General features: G+C 40.2%; 1 protein-coding gene across 12 annotated transcripts in view; it reads left to right on the top strand.

Moving 5' to 3' along the window:
- The window catches only part of ROBO2 (roundabout guidance receptor 2), a 947,974-nt gene that overhangs the window by 778,866 nt on the left and 146,435 nt on the right, over positions 1-22,673 (top strand). For all 12 annotated transcript variants that reach the window (XM_049824867.1, XM_049824864.1, XM_049824876.1 and 9 more), the window contains exons 3-5: positions 4,206-4,363; positions 6,008-6,128; positions 16,067-16,205. In XM_049824867.1, the coding sequence (XP_049680824.1) occupies positions 4,206-4,363; positions 6,008-6,128; positions 16,067-16,205 (418 nt within the window). The remainder of the gene's footprint in view (positions 1-4,205; positions 4,364-6,007; positions 6,129-16,066; positions 16,206-22,673) is intronic.

Raw genomic sequence — 22,673 nt, 5'->3', positions numbered from 1 at the left:
GGCTGGGGGCTCGTGGGACATGGACCAGATTGAAAAAGTGGAAGCAGACAGATGGTTATTTGTAATCATCATGTAAATGTAAATCCTATAAAAATGTTTTCTTTCTAAGGGCCTGAAAGCTGTTGTAGTGGAAAGCAGGATTAAGGCATGGATATCTAGCCTAGAATGATGTTGACCCCACCGCCTTCCCTCCTACCCCATAAACATTGTGGCTTTATCGCTGCTTCCTTTAAACAAATTGCTAGAGCCTCGGCCGAGGAAATTAATTCGGTTTCCATGTCATTCCCTGAGTTTATGAGCACCAGTTTGACCGAGGCCTGGATTTAGGCCTAAGCTGGCAGGTGCTGGTAAGCAGTTGCCTTGGTAGCAGGGACTTCTGTTTTTCTTCTTTCTCCCTCACTCTGGCAGGTGCGTGCGAGTGTTTATCTCAGCACTGCCATTGCTGGATGTGCTCGCTTTCTGTGATTATGCTGGTGGGTACCTGTAAGTGGCCGTACAGGACTTTGCATGCTTTAAAGATTGACATGACAGCTCGCAGACATCTATCTTGTTTGAGCAGCATCAGCTTGTTCGAGCTACAAAGAGACCGATCAAACTTTAATTAACTTTTGTCCACAGCACCATTGTAGACTGTGTGTATGATTTAGCTATCCTTTCCAGCTCTCCAGTCCCCCAGTGCCTTTCCAGACAGCAAGGTGTAGCCATCCAGAAGCTTTGCCCTTCTGAGGCTTTACCTCTCAAAACATGAGGATGTTTGGGCTGCCATCAGGCTGGCAGAGGGGAGCAGCTCCCTTTTGCATCACCGTCACTGCCATTTGGGGCTGCGCGGCAGCCTCCAAGGTCCTGCTCTCCGAGGAGACCAGGTGCACTGTGGTCCCAGCATGGGCAGGCAGGACACGATGCCGGCGATCTTTCTCTTTGGCATCCCGTGCTAAATGTAGGGTAACACCCATGCAAGCACAAAGGGAGCTGCGTAACTTATGTTAAAATTGGAATAAAGGAAAATAAGAACATGGGATGAGGAAGAGGAGCCTGACGGCAATGTTTTGCCACTTGCGTTGAATTTTTAAAATGCTAGTATTTGTGCCCTGCCAAGAGGGCCCTGAGGAGGGCTAGCTTCTGAAGTGAACAAAAGCCTCTTGCTAGTGTGTGGAGAGGGTGATCTGCTCAGGCACACTAATAGTCATTTGGAAGTACCCAGCAATTGTGGATAATTGGCTGAGGAATATTCTGCAGCTCTCAACCATTTTTCTGTTTTCACAGATGATTGTGCCATTAGATATGGTGAATGCACTAAGCTGTGTGCAACTTTTCCATTTACTGTGCTAATAAGTGTGAACCCAATCTCCAGTTGATGCTCCTTTCTTCTGTGGCTTTCTGTGCTGCTGGAGTGGGACAGCTGACCTCACTAGCTCGAGCTCTGGTCTCCTCCGCACACCTCCTTCCTCTTCCCTGCTCCTTCTCTCTCAGGGTGATGTTTGGATATGCTGGATAGCTGTGCTGATCAGATTAACATCTGTGCTTTGTATCATTGTTGTTATATTGCATTAAAAGCACTGAATCACAGGAATGGCAGCCCATGCCCTCTGCTCTTTACCTTGTTTTTCTCTCTGCTTTATTCTTACTTTTTTCCTTCCTTTACCTGGCTTTTTGGTTTTGCTCTCCCTAAATTTACAGTGTTCCCCCTCTTCCTCTCTGAGCTGTTTTCTCTCTTTAATTTATATTCCACGCATTTTTCTCTTATCTTTGTCTTTCTGTCCCTGCTTTACTTTTTCCCCTATTTCATTTTTCTCCCACCATTTTTTGTTCTTCTCCAAAACGCAGAATGCTTTAGATGGAAATGGTGAGATATAGCTATTCAAGATTCGCATATGTGCTGAGGTACACAGCAAGATTAAGTAAACCCCGTAGCATCAATTTTGTCTTCCATTCAAGCCAGATTTGCAGTAAGACTCGGGTAAAGGAATGTGATAAAATCAAATCACATCTTAGCCTCATATTCTGAAGCTGATTGGAACCTTACACAGTTGCTGGGTTAATTCAGAGAAAGCTAATGTAATTTGCTGTGTATCACCCCAAGAAACTGCATTTGCCAGCCTCATATAGCAGTGTGAATTGTTCAAGGAAAACGCTTTCCTTAATATTGCTGCCAGGAGTTGGGAGTCAGGAGTATAAAGTCATTATGTTGTGGGATCTGCTGATTTTCTGGGGATTTTCCACTAATGGATTTGCACTGAAGTTCTGTAATTGTACAAAGAATCAAGCCAGTAAAAATTAATTAATTTTTATTGTGTGTAAGAATAATGTAAGAAGTTGGTGTTTATCCATTTGCCTATTACATGAAAGAGGCCCTAGCATTGCCTAGAAGTATTTTTTCTTCCTGTGTATCGTAGTAATCAGAGACACATGAAGATGCTTCCTAAAATAGGTGATTTTATAAGACTTTTTTTTGGTTCTTTCCCTGAAATTGCTGTGGCATTAGCTTCTCTGTCTTTGCAAAATGTTGTAATGCCAAATAGTTGTCAGCCCATGATCTTCAGCGTACTGTTCCTGTGTTGTGCATTGCATAAGTCATTCCTTCCATTTGATCTTGAAGCTCTCTAAATTCCATTTCTGTCAATTTGATTATTGTGAATCAAAAGTGTATGAGTGATTTGTATTAATCAGAAATATTTTGGGGTTGAGTCTTTTATTATCAGTTGGAAAAAATGTACCAGTTGGGTGTGTCACCTAAGAAGACTACAGGTTCTTGCCAGAGCTGCATTTGTTGCCAACTGTGTCCTGTCACTTTTATTTTATGCTTCCAGAGCAAGACCTAAATAATTACTCTTTTTTGTGTTAGAAAAGGAATTAACTTCCAATTAATTCCCTTCTTCCTCTGGGATCTACCTGTGTATCCCAAAATGGGGAACAATAAAAGTTACCTCCTATGTAATTTTGAGTGCCACATATATACAGTCTGCTCACCTCAGCCCATTCAGAGACCAATTCTTGTATGTATTAATCATATTTTCTTCTGGCTTATTACAGAATAGAAAAATATTCAGTTCCAAATGTTAAAATGGGGCACATTTTATTAACATTGAAAGCAGTAAATTATCTCTGCTTATGAAATGAGACTGAGCAATTTCTGCTGAACTCTTCCTGACTTGCCCCTTCACTAGGATACAGTGTTTTCTAATTTCTCAGAGGGCCCTGGTTCCATTAAGGGCAAGAACTGTTTTAAAGCAGTAATGAAAGCCATACATAGCTGAAATTCAAGGAGGGGAAATGCCCTAAATTCTATTTCAGTAGCTCATCTAGAGCTATTTTCAGTTTTATGTTTATAAGAATGTCAATTAACCTAGAGACTAGGACATACATGGAAGAATAACAATGGGCCTGATATCATTTTAACACACTGAAGCCAGCTAGTTGGACCTAATCCTTCTTTATAGAAGCTTGATTTACATTAGAAGCTGGCCTGTGTTGCCTAATATAGTTCTCAAACAGCTTCGTAATTTAAATGCTCTTTCCTTTCAGTGTCGTGGGACAGCACTGGTCAAAGTTGCAGAAATATTAAAACTAAAAAAATAAAAGGAAGAAATAAATATGCTGGAACCACACTACCATCAGCTTGATTTCTCTGACACCTTTCAGACCTGGTGATCACTTTGGCATGTATTTGGTGATAACAATAATAACAGTAATAATAACAATACCCTTAATCAAGGTGTAACTCTGCAATTCAATATCAGTTGTGTCACTTCTTCACCTAGCTTACGCTGAAGTTGGAGATCCAGGCAGGCCACATATTCAGCATGTTGTTTTCTGTTATGAAAAGAACTTAACATCAGACCCGCAATGCTACTTTTGCAAGGATGGGAAGTGACCCTGTCAGGGTTAAAAAGAGTAATGGGTGCTACAGGTCTTTCTAATTTAAATGCAGAGCAGTGTTCTTATCTGGAGAAAAAACAAGAAAAAAAAAAAAAAAAAGTATGTGAAATCTGCCTCCATTGCTCAAAAGGCACGTCTCACCAACTTCTTTTATGAGACCTTTTACAGTAAATGTAAGATGCAAAGTCAGCACCTAATAATGGTTGAGACTTGTTTGTTTGTTTGTTTGTTTAACATTATATGTATCTGCATGTATTTTCTCCCCCCCCACTTACAATGTCATCACTTCTATTAATTTTTTTTCTTCTGTCCCTCATTTATTGCATTAGTGCTACGGGATGACTTCCGCCAAAACCCTACAGATGTTGTGGTGGCAGCTGGAGAGCCTGCCATATTGGAGTGCCAGCCACCTCGTGGACACCCTGAGCCTACCATCTACTGGAAGAAAGATAAAGTCCGTATTGATGACAAGGAAGAGCGGATCAGTGTGAGTACAACTCGGGTGGTTGTCTAGACACACAGGACCTGCATTGAAGCTGAGTGCAGCAGAACTTTACAGCTTTATAGCCTTTCCCGTAGAGACTTGTCATTACTATTGGCAGTTTTGGGCTTTCCCAAATGAAGGGGGGGAAGGTTGTTTATTCCTTCTGGTTTGGGTCTCCAACTTGAACTTCTTGAGGCTTGATTTGTATAATGAGTGTAATGGAGGTCATTAGAGCAGTAGTTATGATCATGCAAGATGCTCTGTTAGATGGGGGACTCAGTGGATGTCTGACCAATTTGGCCTTACTTTTCCTAGACCTGAGTTCACTGAAACAATATCTCAGTTCAGTGAAATGAGAATATCAGACCTTATATCAGAGAGGTCTTTTAAAGATAAAATCAGTCATATCTATAAGGTACACAAATACTCCATGGAAAAAGACCAACAGCTTAGGATGGTATTGGTAAAGTTGTATTTAGTGTAGTAATTGGCATGTGTATTCTAAATGAAGGCTGAAGTTATACTCTAAAGAATGATTGTTCCTGAATACATGTTGAATAAATGAGTAACACGGGTTGAATTCTGTGACAGTTCAGTCCTTGTACTGAATGAAAAAAGGATCCAGCAGAAATACCTAACTGATCAAGTGATTAGAAGCTATATCATGGTATGTGCAAGTAAATGGGATAACTTAAGGGTGAGGGGATATATTTAATTCGTAATTTTTAAATGCTTAGCTTTCAACTATTAATATTCTTTCAATGTTTTATGTAATGATATGTAATTCATTCAGTGCTGACCTTCCTTATTCAATACAGAAGTACTGTCAAGAAGCTTGTTTGTTGCTCTGGATGCCTAAGGAAGTATTTAAAGCTAAACAATCTAAGTAGTTGCTATTTGTGGGCCAGACTGTCCCTGCGAGGGTCTACTCAACAGTAGAGGAAGGAAGAGTGACAGGGAACTGGCTATCATTCCCTGACTCTCAAGTTTTTTGGCTATATTCCTAGATTATTCTGAAGCACCCCCTTTTCTAACTTTGAACACTGTCTGTGACTTCCTAAGCTGCCGATTTGTTACTTTGTTTCTTTCAACTACCCTGCTCCTTCACTCCATAAGCACCCTTTGTAGCCAGGAAAATGTTAAGTCTTATGGGAGTCAGGTGACTTCTCAGTTTGGGCTAGATTCAGTCTGTTTGCATCAAGGAAAAGAGAAAAATCTGTTTTGATCAGTGAACAAGGAAAGTGTTCAGACACCAGTAAAATAAAATGAACTAAATAAACCTCAGTAAAATTGCCTTTTTCATGAGAGAGATGTCAAGAGGGCTTTACGTATCATCATGCAAGAAATACAAGCACTATGCATTGCCAAAGAGGCAGCAAGAAATGTAATCTTTGAAACGTAAAGCATCTAATGAAAACCGAAGAAAAAAACTGAAATGCAGTTAAAATCAGTCAGTAGGATAAAATGTGTTCTACAGTAGCTTAAAGATATTTAAGTATATAGGATTATAATTTTAAGGATATACATATATTTACAAACAAAACTTTTAAATGCCTTAGTTGTGGAACTTGCCACCTGAGAAGGTAGCTTTTTTCTGCTATCTTTTGTTTATCTGAAGTTACAAACATATTCCTTGTTTTGAAACAGATACGTGGTGGGAAGCTGATGATCTCCAATACAAGAAAAAGTGACGCCGGCATGTATACTTGTGTTGGAACAAACATGGTGGGGGAGCGAGACAGCGACCCAGCAGAGCTGACTGTCTTTGGTAAAGCGACTCAAGCTTTTGTTTCCTTTTTGCTACTAATGTCACAGACTGAAGTGACCTGCGTGACTTATCAAAATATGAGACAAAACAAGGTTAACAAAACACAATAGTACTGCATAAGCTGCATTTCACAGTTTCTGAAGAAGACCAGCTTTCAAAGGCTGCAATTTAGAATTTTGGAGCCGTGATGGCTCAACATTTTCCTTTTAAGCGCATAGTTTCAATCTAATTGGATGTCCTTAGTGATATGCATACACTCAGAGATGATAATGCAGGACATAATGCTCTCCCCCACAAAATTGCCAAATGTAATTAAGCTACTTGTAATACACTTGACAATGCCTGCTTTACAGAGATTTGGACCAACATTGCCAATTTAAATAATTCCTTATTCCTGTGGGGTTGTGAAATCAAACCTTTGTAGGAGAGCACAAAAGAGCTCAACTGATCAGTATAAAGTCATTGGAAAAAATCCCAAGATCAACTTTTTGAATATATAGAGATACTTTGGTAATTTGTTTTTTAAAGGGCATGAAACAGCTTTTCATCCTGTAAACCAGGGCATCATTTGGCTTTTGGGTGCTGCTGAATGCATCAAAAATGAATAGGGTTCATGTGTGAAACAGCTTCCAGACCTGATGGGCAAGGCAAAAGGTTGTTAGGAACATTTTCCCTGTGGTTAGGTTCTAGAGCAAGAATAGAGTAATATTAAACTCAGAGCTAGATCCATCCTGCTAACAACTGGATAAGAAGTAAAGCCCCAAAGTCCTGCTGTGGTACATCCTGCAGTCATGACATTTCTATTTACTATTAGCTGTGGTTTCGTAGGAATTAGTCAAGATGTCTTGAGCAAACAAAAGAAAATCAATAAGGGAAAAAACCCTCACTGCTAAAGAAAACACATACATGCATACAAAAGAGAAAGAGAAATAGTGTTAATGTTCCCTCCTGCTACACCTCTTTGATATCCTTAATACAATACCAAAATTCCAAACAAGACTGCTTGTAATTTCAGTAAAACTTTTCATAGAAATCCTAAGGCCCTTTCTGAAGCAGATGCTCCTAATTTTTTCACTTTCTGCCTAATGCGGTGCACTGGAAAACCCAGTCACACATATTGCCATCTGTGTTTGCATGTATGTGCAATTGCACATTTGTTTGTCCATTTTAAAAAAACATGTTATGGGATTAACAAAAGGCATAGAAAAGCTTCTGCTAGACAAGATCCGTGAGTGACTGAGGATTTGGTGCTTTCCAGCATTTTAAGACTGTAAAGGCTTCCACTGCACTTAGTTTGTTGTGGATTCATGGAAGCATATGACTTTCAAAGACAGAACTAATATACCTTGCAAAAAGCACAGAAAGGATCTCTATCGAATTATTATGTCCTTTGCAGCCAATCTGTTGAAGTCGTGCCTTTATATTGATGTAAAAGAGGCATGACATATCTTCTTCATCAGTTTAAGTACTGATAATCTCTGGTAATACTCCCTGTGGATAGCAAGCAGATTGCAGTCCTAAACTACAAACCCTTAAGAAATCCTTAAGAAAAAAATTTGTTAAAAAGCACTGAACTGTAGGAATAAAAACTGAAATATGCATGTAATTTCATATCCTGCAGAGCTATGAAAAGTATTAGGTTTGTCTTGATATGTAAAATAATACATAGCCAATTACAATATTCTAATTTTTTTAATAGGATTTAATCATAGCAATCAACTCGTAAAATATGATCTAAGCCTATTTTGTGAATTCTGAGCAAAATCAGCAATAAACGAAATTAAATATTTTAATTCTTCATAATCGTGCTAGACTACCTAAAGAAAATTGTATTTAAAATTCCTTTCCTGTTTGGGTATCTTCCTATGTAAAATTCCCCTTCTATCTAGGTATTCCCTTCCTATCTTCCTTTTTGCTGTACAAGAATAGCATGCAGGAAGCAGGCACGCAGGTTAGGATCTGCTGTTTGACAAGATGATTCGACTATCCTGTGCCCATTTCCCAGCTGCCACCTCGCCCTGAAGCTCTGTGTTGGTGTATTGGGCTCACTGTATAGACATGTCCAGGTTAGTCCTGGTCCACTCCATACAAAAGGAGGTGGCTTGGCTTTGCCTTCCACAAGCAGAAGTTGTATTCCATTCTTGGACTCCAGGCAGCATCTCTTGTGTGGGGGTGTGTGTGTGCAGTGCACTAGAGAGCATTATCCATGATGTTTCTAGGAAGCAATGTATCTACTGGACAGTCCAATCAGTCTAAGCATACACAATAAATCCAATAAATCCAGCAACTCTGGGAAGTGTCAGATTGGCTGTGCATGTTCAGAAAGACTTTACTGAACACAGGCAAAACCACAGGTCATCTGTTAAGTCCACTGCCTTCCTCTATTATGACTCACAGGTTTGAGGAACTTGGGAATAGTGCAAATGTTGAGAAAAATATGCTAAAAATATCATAATACTTATGTATTATTCATGTGCCCAACTTTAACTATTTTGAACATATTTGAAAATGGGCTTTATAATTAAAATGAAGATATCTTAGCTAAGAGGCTTTGAGAATTTAATAAAACGGCTGGCAAGCCTACAGCTGATGCTGATTCTGGAGAGGAATGTGTATTAATTAGCTGATTACTAATGTCTCTATTCCTTTTCCAAATAACAAGCCCACAAACCCTTTCTATAGTGTGAAGGGGGCCTTAGTAAATATGCTACTTTGTAAGAAAAGGAACTGTTTTATACTAGATCTCAAACCTTTCAAGGAATCAGCCACTTGTTACTTTTGGCTTTGCAAGTTTTTCTGTAATATCTGAAGTTAATTTCTGCTTGTGACTGGTGACAGATCTCTGGCTCCCTGTACAGTAAATTTAGCTTAAGGCATTGTCTCTGGAAAAAATGAGTCATTGTGGTGGTAACTGGTGGCCCGAGGGGAACAGCATGGAAGCCTAGCCTAAAAGATTACACCTTTCCTGATTTTAAAAAAGTAAAATAAAATGGGCATTAAGAACCTTGGAAAGAAGTAGGAGGAGAAAGTGAAAGTTTCCCATGTGCAGAATATATCCATTTGGCTGGGTACCCATCCAATAACCTTTGCGGAGAGATAGTTGTGGATAACACATGTAGAACATTCACAAAACAAGTAATTTATTTTTTTTCAACCCCATCTGCATAGAAAACCTAGTTTTTAACATTTAGGCACTGCTAACAGCATACTGTTAGTGTAGGTACAGATTGCATTTCTTTTGTTCCCAGGTCATGATTCTTCTACAAGCAGAAAATTGCCAAACTTTCACAGTAAAATATCATAAAGCAAACTGATTATATAAGCAGTGCTTCCCAAAATTATTTGTGTGTTTTGAATAGTGACAATGATGCATTACCTTTTGATAGTTTTCTCTTTCAAGCACTACTGCTAGTTTTTGCCTTTATGAGGCTCCAAGGTGTAATCTGGGAGTAAAGTAGGAAGACAGGGTCTGTCACAGAGTCTAAGTTGGCCTTTAAAGGAAGTTAATAACTAATCCATCAATCGTAATCTTCACAAAAAGAAGCAGCATGGTACTTTATTATTATGGATGCAGTATTCTAAACGCCAAATTCAGAAGTGATACAGATTAGCCTGCTTTGCTTGTGTTTGGGCTCATAGCCTTTGTCTGAACAGAATTAAAGCAAGATGCAAACCAGAATCAGTTTCATTCCAATCTGTAAGAAAGCTTGGTTTGTAAATAGATAATACAGAGTCAGAAATTAAATGAAGTAAGAATTACTGTTTAAGTTAACATTTTATCATTTTGTCATACTACTGCACTATACTCAGGTAGGTTTTCAAGATGTTTTAACTATTTCAGACTCCTTTTTGTTCCTTTGGACTTAAAATGGTATGTTTGAAGAGAATGTACAAAGCTATATCTTGTATATTGATTCTGAAGCTCAGTGAAATCAATGAAAGCCTTAATATATCAACTTCAAGAGGCTAGCATCAAGCAGTGGAAAAAGATGTATTTAGAAGGGCCTCAAAAGAATATAAAGCATAACTAGGAAGAGTACAAAAATGTCTTAAAAGATATGTCAATTCAGACATATTAAAGATTGTTTTGGATTAATCTTTGATTTAGCTCTGGTACCTGAACCTTTTTCAGCTAATCATGTCCTGTGGGATGAAGAGGTAATTTTGTCTGATCCTTGAAGAAGTTTTTGTGTTTGATGTTCTCTAGACATTGTCAGGCTGAAAGAGATACCATAGTTCCAGAAAGAGTATACTGTGATGGCATGATGTTAGAGGAAAAAAATCTAAAAATCCCTTAATGAAGATGTTGTGCCCCATTTTACCTTCCTGAGCTCTATGTGGAAGGCCTTAGCAGAGAGTCTTGTCCCATTGTATCCTGGAAATTACTCCCAGAGCTTTCCCAGCCACATGGAAAAGCTACCAAAACTGGGTATACATTCACAGTTCAAGACAGAGAAATTGGCAGTGCGTATTTTGTCTTTCAGAGCAAAGCTCCTCCTGTTTTTCTTCCAATCCTTGTATTTCCCACTTGCAGTGTACTTGTGGCAGTTTGCAAAAAGCCAGTTTGGCTTTGCAATATTTGTTATCCACAGATACTGACAAGTTCTAATAGGATAATGATACTGCTGTGAAAAAGGGTCTGATGTGGTCTCCAAAGTCCATACCTAATGTTCAGTAAAACCTGAAATTAACATGGTTGTAGATATATATAAAAGGAGAAAATCACTAACAATTGATAAAAATCATTCTACTTTATTTGCATGTGCCCCTTAACAGTGCTCTGTGCCTTTACTGTGCAAGCTCATCACATCTTGAGTACTGTGTAGAGTGTGGAAGTTTCCAATGTCTACACAAGTGCTTATTTCTCAAATGAAAAATGGAAAAGTGCCTAAAAAGAGGTAGTAGAAGAATGTCTTAAAATATAAAACCATCTGCTTTTGCAATTATATTTGAATGTATTTGGCCAACACAGGTAAATTTAGTGTGATCCTAATATCCTGTCTTCTTCAAGATCTTCATTTTTGGCAGAGAGCTTTACTTTATCCAGGTTGTGTTGCAGTTAATGAAATATTTACACTATTGACAGCATTCTGAAGTGAAACTTACTTCCAACCATCTAATGTTTCTTTTTTTTCCTTTACATCAGAACACTAAAGTGAAAAAAGCTTTTATTTTTAACTCTTTGCTGTTGAATCCCTCCCTAGAGCCTTTTAATTCGTGTTTTAATACTTCTTTCTAGAACATGAAAACATTTTTTAAAAAATTATGCATTCTCTCCAGCAAAGACAGAGAAAACAGTTCTAAATCAGATTGAGCCTCTACATTATGGGGACATCAAATCCTTCATTCTAGCAGTTGCCTCAGCAGAGAAAATGTATTAAGGTAGTTAGGATCATTTTAATTAGATTGAGGTCCCATATATGGCTGTCTAACTTTTTGAGGAACAGAGAAAGGGCAATAATACATCTGAAGGTCATCTGAGTCTCTTTAATAGACTGTGATACTCAGACCAATTGTTAAATAGAGGAAAAATTGAGTTCTGGGGTTAACTTGTGTCAGCACCCAAAGCAAGGAAAGGATTTTCCTATGTTTCTGGTTAGGATCAGTTCTGTAGGTTTTCTTGCAGCGCCTATCTCAAGCACTGCAACAGATTGTAGGTGTGTGCCCAGATTACATTAACAATCCCCTTTTATAACTGCAAGCGACGTTTATTCTGAAGTTATAAAGGTCATCCCAGTAATAGCATGACTGGTTGACATGACATATAACCATGACCTATTTCATAGTTCTCTTCAAAGATTTTTAATATTCATCAGAGAAAGTCTAGGAGGTGGGTTCTTTATTTACTCAATGAAAGCTTATAAAATAGCTATATTAAAATCTTTAGATATGTCTATGATTTTAATTTATTACCCTTTCTTGCTGTTTCTCAAATGTATTGTGTTCTGAATGCAGTTGACAGAGTAACAATATTTAATTATACCACAAGGCTTTATTTACGGGCAAACCATTTAAAAATTAAAAAACAAAAAGGTTTTTTTCTCAAGTTTAGCTCTGAAACTAAATTTGACCTGGCTACATGAAGAAACCTTCTTTATTTAGCATGCTTGGGCAAGCAGTGCTCTGTCTCCTGAGAGATTAACATTGTAAGCAAATTATGCAGGTGACTCAAATCCAGTTAATCTCACATAAAGAATGTTAATTGCATTGGCAATGGCATTCACTCTGATCACTTCATAGCTGTATAATTAGCTATTGGACATATTCGAGGGGTTCTCTGAGTGATAGAAATACAGGAAACAACATGAGAGGTAACTTGTTCTTTCCTGATTCACACTGTGCAAAATGCAGAGATTATGGAAAAATGGAAATATTGGTATTTTCATGTCCTTGCTAACTGGGATCTGTACTTACTATTTATTTTCTAGCAAATTCTTAACTGTTTTGGAAAATACACAGTTTGAGTAGCCGATCTGAAACAAACATGTATGTATGTATACTCCTGAATTGCCTTGATGTGGAATCAAGTGATTTACCTAATGACCTGTGAGCCATTTGCTGTCTCATCAGCTGGATTCACCTCAAAATGTGATAGGAATTTATTTTCTCATCTCCTGTATAGAAGCATTTACAGCCACAAGTAGCAATCTCATAAATATGCATACATTAGTTTCTTAGCTGTTTACAGGCAACTTTTATAAACAGCAGACCAAGCCAACATACAGGCACATGCAGAGTTACTTAAATTCAGTGTGGGTGAACCATGGTCTCTAAATCATCTATAAGGATGCTGAACTGGATCTAAATTTCTTGGTTTAGGATCATCTCTTGAAAAACACAGAATGTAGAGTGTATTGTGTATGAGCTCAGAGCAGGGGTTGGTCTGAGCTCTTAGGAGAGAAGTTGTCAATAAGATTGTCTTACAAACTCACAGAAAGTTTCATTAAGATATTTCCTTACACATAATTACAGGCAGGCCAAGTGCATTGCTTAGCATTAAAGTTAATAGCTAATGCTTTTGTTACTTTGTCCAGTTTTAATGTTTGTCAAACTGAAAGGCTTTATCCAAAATTTACCATGCCTGATTGGACTGGAAAACTGATTATTTTTTTTTAATTGCCAAAATAATTCATTCTTCTCTAAGATTGTTGAAGTTCCTGCAGTTTGGAGGTGAAAGGGATAATTGGAGGGAAATGGGAAAGGATTTGAAGGAGAGGAATGGAGGAAGCTTTTTATTCTGAGAAATGCAGGTCCCTCATATTGAATAACAGGGACTTAAAATTTGATGGGAAATAGCTACACTATGCCAGAGATGTACTTTTTTGCTTGTCCAAAGAATTTTCACTATATTTAGCCAATTATGCACCTCTGAAAAAAAAATAAAAAATCATCAATTCATATGCCGGAGACACCAGGTAGAATGCAGGTCTGAATAGCATTTTCCTGCAACTGCACTGCACTCCTGCTGCTGTCACTCTCCTGGGATGATGCTTGGTTACTTCGGCCAATTTTTCTTGTGTTAATATTGTGGATGGGCTGTATCTGGGTGGCACAGAGAAAAGAAGCTCCAGTTCAAGTGTAGTTCAAACACACAGCAGAGAAGAGTCAGTTTGCTGTGAGGTATGAAGAAGTGAGAGGCGTGGATAGTTGGAAGGAAGACTGGATTTGTGAACTTGCTGGGTTCCAGCTGTGAAAAGCAATATTCTGGGCTAGGAGGAGACAAATCAGCTAAGGAAGCAGTCAGCAGCTGGAAAGAGCTGGCACAGCCAGTGACTGAAACGGAAGGGGACTTGAGGCACTGTCACAGGCTGGCAAAAACACGTAGGTGAGGGTAGAAGCAAACCTAGCTGGAGATTGGGAAGCATCGGGAGACTACATGCACAGGGAAGGAAAAGTCTGATGAAGCACACTCAGGACAAGGAGCTGTAGTGAAGGTTATATATGGCTTGTACACAGACTTGAAACGGGGAACAAAGACTGAGATTTCAAGGTGCGGAGAGAGACTAGAACTGAATTTACTTGCCCAAATGCTGCTGGAACCTATAGGTCCCGGGCGGGACTAGGAATAGGACAAAAACAATGGCTTGGGAGAAATGGGGAGAAGAATCTCTGCCCGATAGACATGTTTTTATCTCTAGCATCTGAAAAAGGGCTATAGATTCTTGGGCGTGTCTATTCTGCTGACAAAATATGCTTTTCCCTGTCAATAGGTTCTCCTGCTAGTATTATGGAATTACTATGTGATGCTGTCACTCATTTACATAATTATTAACAGGTGGTTTTGTGTTCCTTATTTCCTGACTTAATATTCTGATTTACAAAAGTGGTGAAAATTTTATCGGCTGCAACTGAATTCAATGGAAGCTGAGCTTTGAACACACAAAATTAATTATATATTCTCCCCCCAAAAAATTTGGCAGGTTTGTGTCTCACATTGAGCATCAAAATTTAGGAGATATTTTTTACCTTGCTTTCTTAGATCTCCATCACACTTCGGAGAGGAGCTATGAAAATAAGTGAATTGTTTATGAACCATTAAGATAGGTGTAATGGAGGTCATGAGGAAATTAATAATTCCACCTTTGAAGTGAAGTTTGAGTAGTATGACAGGAGGCCACCCACTAAATGGTACAACTAAAGCTCAAAATATTAAACACCTGCTCATTAAATGAATACCAACAATCTGGAGATGTTTGGGGAAAAAACAGTATGTGATCATATAATTGCAACCAGTCCCATAAGGCATAAACAGAAAGGGAGTGATTAAAAAGCACACAGACAGCCTTAGTTCTGGCACTGAGGTGCTGCATGCTTGATTTTGCAATGTTATTAATATTCTTTTAATGTTGGGGGTTTTATTATTTGGATATAATAAACATGGATAGCCAATCCATAAACTCAGCTCTGTAGTTATCAAGACAAACTGCCTGAGTCAGAATCTGGTATTGCTTACATCTGTGTGAATTTTGAATAATTTTTTAAGTGACATCACACCCTTCAACTTGCTAAGAATGAAATGTGAGACGTAGTGTGCAACGAGTTTTAAACGTCTTTATAATAAATCCCTGTCTTGAGTGGAAGTACTACTTCATATAAACCCAGTCTTACAATGGTTTGGCTCTAGCATAAATAATTTATGATGATAAAAGTGTGGTATGGCTAGGACAGGACAGAACAAAATTTATGCAGTCCAAAGGCAACTTAGAAACTAACCCCAGTGACATCCTTTCAAATTAAATTACTGGTACTTTGAGTTTGTACCAGTATAACTGAGATCAGATTGTGGCTCTGCATCTGGATTTTAAGCAGGCCTGTACAACATTATGATGATTAATAATATTTGTAGCCATGCAGGCTAACATAACAAGGGTAAACAGAACTTATTATTCAGACCTTAATTTAGTTTTCCATTGTGAAGTTAGCAAGGGGGATCAGGGAAGCTCTGACCTCTATACGATAGTCTGTGATTGGCTGAGATGCATAACACGGAGTTTACATTTTCCTCCAAAGCATCAAGACATTGATTATTGCCAAAGGCAGCTATCTCCACTGGCAGCTCATCTATTGCTAGAGCAGGCAGGAGCTTTTAGATCATGTCCTGTCTATGCAGTGGTGAAGAGCCAAAATGTTCGCACAGAAGGGCACGGCCATGGAGATCTCTCAGCTGGTGTGGCAGGTGGGCAGTCAGTGCTAGCACAGGCTTCCTTCTGGTGGCACTCAGCTCTTGCATCAGGGCTGGATGCGGCAGCCCCTGCCTCTCCAGCCTGGCAGTCATCTTCCGGGCTCTTTATGCTCATCATCAGTTCCACTTGTCTGAACCTGTGGAGCTCAGCCTCCTTTCTTCATTCTGTAAATCAGTAAGCAAAAAGATGCTGAAAAGTGAAAAGTGTTCATTTCAACCCTCTGACTCACTAAGGAATTTTAATGTCTCTTTCCAGAACGGCCCACGTTTCTCAGGCGACCGATTAACCAAGTGGTGCTGGAGGAGGAGGCAGTGGATTTCCGATGCCAGGTGCAGGGGGATCCCACACCCACAGTCCGGTGGAAAAAAGATGATGCAGACTTACTGAGAGGAAGGTGAGAGCAACGTTCATGTTCCCCAGACTTTCAAATTTCAATTGTTGAGTAATGCTGGAATCACTCCCTACTACTTAGAGTTTGTTGTTTGACATTACGGTGAAGATTTATTTCCCATAATGTTGGTCTTTGGCACTACAAAACCTGTTCCAGAGCCAGCTGAGCAGGGAAACCCAGTCTGTGTTGATTTGTCCACATAACGGATTGCCGTGGAAGGAAGAAAAGTGATGTGTCAGTATTGTGAGCACATGGGTATTAACTGAATTTGCTGGAGAAAGTAAAGTTGTTTTAGGGATGTACTAGTGATAGTAGCCTTCATAATAACATGCTGATACCAAAAGGGAGAAAAGTTGGCTGCAGAGTTGCAGAGCCGCTCCACTGCACTAGCAGGATGAATTAGAAGCAGAGCACTGTGGTGGGCTTTGCTGACTCCTTGGCTCATGTCTGTTAAGTCTCAGAGAGAAACCTTCCTCTTGAGGAAACAAAAAAGCAAACAAGCAGAAGTGGAAAACAAAGTTGAAATCTGTAACACGCCCCTTGTGTTCAAGAAAGATTCATTTAGTCTGGAACAAACATGGAGAAAATTCTAGAGTGAGCAGGTGATGAGAATCTGTCCTATAAAAGGACATTAAATTAGCTTTGCTCCTTTCAGCTAACGGAGCAGAGTTTGGTCCTTGCTTTCTGGAAGTTTTTCTAGTTTTGGTGCTGAATCATTATTAGATTAAAAAGTCTTAACAGAGAAATAGGTCTGGGAACAGGAATGAGAACCCAAGTCTCCATAATGCAACCAATCCTTCTGGCCCTATGAGTCCTGACTCATTTTTGCGCAGTGCTTTTAGTTTCAAGAGGAGACATGAATAGTGCCTTTTTTTCCCCCACCACAGTTGATTGTTCTTTTCTATCAGTGTTGGTTATCACTGCGACGTTGCCAATGGAATTTGAAGAAAGGAAAAAAAAGTTATCTAAATCTTCTCTTCTTCAAAGAAGTGTTTTAAACACTGGACTTGAATAGGCTGGCTGCCAGCGTTACTTCTGCTCCTCCAATCATGATCTTAAAAGAAGAGCAGCTGCAGTGGTGTTTGTGGCCAGTTTGTGTCAGTGTGTATTAAGTAAGTGCACTGTGAGCACACTACTAGACTAGGCCTAACTAAAACAAGTTAGACATTGCTATCTGCTTTATGTATCACAGCATGTTTTACATCTTCAACCCAACAAGGTGAAAAAAGTGTTAAGACTGTTATCTGGCAGTCTTCATCCACTTGCTAAATATGGCACTTAGTGTCACATACGCTTTCATGAAAACTGATGGCAAATTTCCTCAGAGTCATACAGCACTTAATCATGTTTGCATCTTGGGTTAATATCTTTCGTTTCTCAATTTCTAAATCCTTTAACAAAATCCCAAAATTCAAATTGGAGAATACCTGTTTTAGTTTCCACATCCTCAACTCTGTAAGATGTCTTACAATTATTCAGCTGTATTGGTTTTGTGTGGCAAGGTTTTGGTAGCGGGGGCAGGGGGGGTGGGGGGTGGTGGTGTTACAGGGGTGGCTTCCGTAAGAAGCTGCTGGAAGCTTCCCGTGTTCGAGAGAGAGCGAGCCCACACCAGCCGGCTCTAAGATGGACCCGCCACCGGCCAAGGCCGAGCCAATCAGCAATAGTGGTAACGCCTCTGTGATAACATTTTTAAGAAGGGAAAAAAGTTGGGACGTAGAGAAACAGCCGCTGGAGCGAGGAGTGAGAACATGTAAAAGAGAAACAAGCCTGCAGACACCCAGGTCAGTGAAGAAGGAGGGGGAGGAGATGCTCCAGGTGCCGGAGCGGAGATTCCCCTGCAGCCCGTGGTGAAGACCCTGGTGAGGCAGGCTGTCCCCCTGCAGTCCAGGGAGGCCCACGGTGGAGCAGATATCCACCTGCAGCCCATGGAGGACCCCACGCCGGAGCAGGTGGGTTCCCGAAGGAGGCTGTGACCCCATGGGAAGTCCATGCTGGAGCAGGCTCCTGGCAGGACCTGCGGGTCTGTGGAGAGAGGAGCCCACAGAGCAGGTTTTCTGGCAGGACTTGTGACCCCGTGGGGGACCCACGCTGGAGCAGTGTGCTCCTGAAGGACTGCACACCATGGAATGGACCCATGCTGGAGCAGTTCGTGAAGAACTGCAGCCCATGGGAACAGCCCATGTTGGAGAAGTTTGTGGAGGACTCTCTCCCATGGGTGGGACCCCACGCTGGAGCAGGGGAAGAGCGTGATGAGTCCTCCCCCTGAGGAGAATTAGCGGCAGAAAGTAATGTGTGATGACCGTAAACCCCATCCCCATCCCCCTTGTGCCGCTGGGGGGGGCTTGGTGAAGAAATCCAGGAATGAAGTTGTGCCCGGGAAGAAGTGAGGGGTGGAGGGAAGGTGTTCTGAGATTTGGTTTTATTTCTCATTACCTTACTCTGGCTGATTTGTAATAAATTGAACTAATTTTCCCCAAGCTGAGTCTGTTTTGCCCATGACGGTAATTAGTGAATGATCTCTTCTGTCCTTATCTTGACCCGCAAGCTTTTTGTTATATTTTCTCTCCCCTGTCCAGCTGAGGATGGGGGAGTGATAGAACGGCTTTGGTGGGCACCTGGCGTCCAGCCAGGGTCAACTCATCACATCAGTTAAATATATTAATGTAATGAAACATAATCTAGAAAAAGACATTTTTATATAAGTACAGATACATATGTGTGTGTATATATATACTTACATTTTTAAATTAATTTTCTTGCAATTTAAAACAAAATAAAAAATGACATGTTTTTGCTAATTATATTGATAGATGTGTATGCATGTAATACATAAAATATTATTTTGAAGAGCAGACTTTTAGATGGCAGGATGAATTTTTCTCTTTGCTTGTGTTTTGGGTTTGTGTGGCGGGGTTTTCGTAGTGTGGGAGGGTCCGCAGGGATGGCTTCCATAAGAAGCTGCCAGAAGCTTCCCCGGCTCCAAGCCGGACCGCCTCTGGCCCAGGCCGAGCCTGTCAGTGATGGTGGTCGCGCCTCTGGGAGAACAGATTTAAGAAGGGGAACTGGTAGCGAGTGGGGGATTGGAATGTGAGAGGAACCCCTCTGCAGATACCGAGGTCAGTGAGGAAGGAGGGGAGGAGGGGATGCCCCTGCAGCCCATGGTGGGACAGGACGGGATGGCAGGCTGTCCCCCCCCAGCCCATGGAGGGGAGCGGGGGAGCGGAGGCCCCACAAGATGGCCGCGACTCCATGGGAAAGCCCGCGCTGGAGCAGTGCGTGACTGGAGATAAGGCCCGCGGAAAGGGCCCACACCAGGGAAGTTTGTGAGGAACTGGAGTCCACAGAAAGGACCCACGCCAGGGAAGTTCGGGAAGAGCTTAAGTCTGTGGAAAGGGCCCACGCCAGGGAAGTTTGGGAAGAGCTGAAGCCTGTGGAAAGGACCCGCGCCAGGGAAGTTTGTGAGGAACTGCTGCCCACGGAAAGGACTCAGGCTGGAGAAGTTGATGAAGGACTGTCTCCCGTGGGAGGCACCCCACGCTGGAGCAGGGGACGGGTGAGGAGTCCTCCTCCCCCGAGGAGGAAGGAGCAGCAGAGACAAGGTGTGGGGAGCTGACCCCAACCCCCATCCCCTGTTCCCCTGCGCCGCCGGGGGAGGAGGCCGAGAGAGCCGGGAGTGGGCTTGAGGCGGGAAGGAGGGAGGGCTGGGGGGAAGGTGTTCTGAGGTTTGGGTTTACTTCCCCATATCCTTGTTTTGATTTGATTGGTAGTAAATTAAATCGATTTAGTTTCTCCCCCAAGTCGAGCCTGTCCTTTGCCCATGACCGTAAGTGGTGAGTGATCCCTCCCTGTCCTTGTCTCGACCCACAAGCCTGCCTTTATATTACCTCCTCCTCATCCCACCGGGGCCAGGGCGGAGGAGTCAGCAAGCAGCTTCGTGGTGCTTTGTTACCGGTTGGGCTTAAACCACAACAGCTTGCTATTTGACTATGCATTGTAGAGTAGTCCATAGTAAATACATTGTGCTTCTGTGATTTATTCTTACTGTTGTGCTACTTCTGTTTTAATTCACATCTACTTCTAGGTCTCATAAGCAGAAGTAATAGATGATGAACCAACAGTGCCTTTGATTAGATTGCAGTTCTATTGTGTTTTTTTTAATGGCTGTGTTCCTTCTTTTTCTTTTATATCTTACTGAGAAAAATATAGTACAATGTGCTTCAAGGTAATTTTTTCTGTTCACTCAGAATGTATTTCTAAGGAAGAAGAAATGTAACAGGAAGCATAGAAGAGTTTTCACTGGGCTGTTAACTAAAATAAGAGAAGGTTCATCAGATACATTCTGATCATAATCAACTTCAGGCTCAGAAACTATTCACAATGTTTTGCAGTATCTTTACATTGCTGTTTAACATTTCATTAACTGTGTTTTGGCATCTTAAAATAGAAAGGGGGGGTATGTCTTTATGTCTGCTTCCCAGAACGTCAGAGATGTGGGTAAAGAAGGGACAAGGTTGCAGAATCTCAGGCTGGAGACCACCTTGGGTGATAGAGGACTACCACTGTCCCTTCCCAGGTAGTGGGTTACCACCACCTGAGCCACATGAATTGTGGTCATCTACTAGAGTCCAATGTCTACACTTTAAATGCAAATACCTCTGATCAGGACTGTATGTTTTCTTTTCTAAAATGTGTCATTTATATAGCAAGATACATAGCAGAGTCTTCACTGTCCAAAAAGCGGAAATTTCTAAGCCATGCTGCATGATGCTTAATCAAGGAAGATAAACTTCGAACATCTGAAAGAAAAGCTATTGTTTTTTCTTGATTTTTTTAAAACGCAAGCAAATAAATTTGCCCAGGTATAGTCTGAATTAATGGGCGGATGAGAAAATGATAATATAGCAGTTTTATAAATTAAGAAGGGAATTTCTAAGTTTTTCCTCCTTGATGAAGTGGGAGATTTCTTTTTTTCCTTTTTTGAGGTAAAACCAAAATTAACTTTCAGCTTCTGATCTTCTGTATTTTAAGCATTTAAATTCTACAGTGAAATATGAAATCCTCAAGGAATTCCCTTTGTTATTCTTCCTACATGCATAAATCCTTCTTCTGAGCAGATCTGTGCAGCTATTTGTCTTATAGCTTTCAATATCAATTTCCTGTTTCTACAGCTAATGACTTTCTTTGCACATCTGTCTGGTTTTGTTTTTTCAATAATTTCCTTTCTGCTTCATCCCTAGGTTACCAGACAATTATAGTAGGGACCTGTTTCAACAATTACTAGAAATTTTTAAATGTGTCTATTGTTAGTTCATCTTTCAAAAGTGTCTAGTTCAGCAATAGCAAAGTGAGATAAACTGAATTTTTGTATGCATCTTGTTTCTGTAATTTGCTTCTGGTGAATGCCAGAATCAATGATACTGGATCTGTAGTCTTTCAGAAATCCTTCTCTGTTTTTCCATCTTACTTCCTTTCAGCTTTTTTAGTGAAACATGTGAAAGCAAAGAGAAAAGTAATCACAGTAATTTCTGGTGACAAATATAAACAGTATTGCTGCACCGATTGGTGTGTTGAGTAATAAATGGAAAATAATTTCAGGCTGTTAACAGTTTTAATTATAAAGGTCCCTGGTGAACTGTAAGCACGTCTAGTTGCAGTTTGATTGAATGGGGGGAAAAAAAGCAACTTCTAAAGAAATTATTGTGTTTGAAAATATGACTATTTATAAAAAAATAATTTGGCCGTTTTGTTGAGTTATCTATGTAATTACCCAGAAATTTATGAATAACCATGCTTTAAAACTGAGAACAGATGGACATAAGTTTATTCTGAGGGTGCAAGGCTTCATTCCAAATTTTAGCTATTTTGAATTGATGGTCTAAAACAACTGTGATAGTTTGTATTTTGAATTTAAAACCTTAAAGTGGTTCTTAGAGTGGAAGTTTTCAAAATGCCTGGGAAAAATAGGTCTCACTAGCAGTCAAAGGAAGTTACTTGCCCAACATCCTGTAGGCCTGACTTGAGATTTCAAAGACTGTGGTATACATCACGGAGCTTTTCTGTGTATGGCTGGGCAGGAATTAGGAAAGCGCTAAGAAGAACCAGGTGGAAACAGTGTTAAGACTTGCGTATGCTAACTGTGTTCATATTTCTTTTACATTGCTGTGAAAATGAATTATTAAATTCTTCAGACCTGAAAATTCTTTTCAAAGCCTAAACCAATCGCAGCAAATGAATAACTTGCTATTAAAAACATTGATACTGCACCAACAGGGAGAAAAAAAATACAATGTGAAGTCTAGGGTGTGTAAAGCTTTTTTCCAGAAGCTGTCCATTGCGAATCGGTGACCCATGACTGAAATGCATTGTGAATCAAGAGGCGCATGGTTTATATTTTGTTTTAATTGCTCTAAAAATTCAGCACCACACCATAAGTTCCGCAGTACAGAAAGGCTAGAGAATAGTTAATTGAGT

Source organism: Accipiter gentilis, chromosome 21 (genome assembly GCF_929443795.1).
Source record: "Accipiter gentilis chromosome 21, bAccGen1.1, whole genome shotgun sequence".
In the NCBI taxonomy this organism is placed as follows: domain Eukaryota; kingdom Metazoa; phylum Chordata; class Aves; order Accipitriformes; family Accipitridae; genus Astur; species Astur gentilis.
The sequence above is the reverse complement of the archived record's forward strand: the minus strand, read 5'-3'. Positions and strand labels throughout refer to the sequence as shown.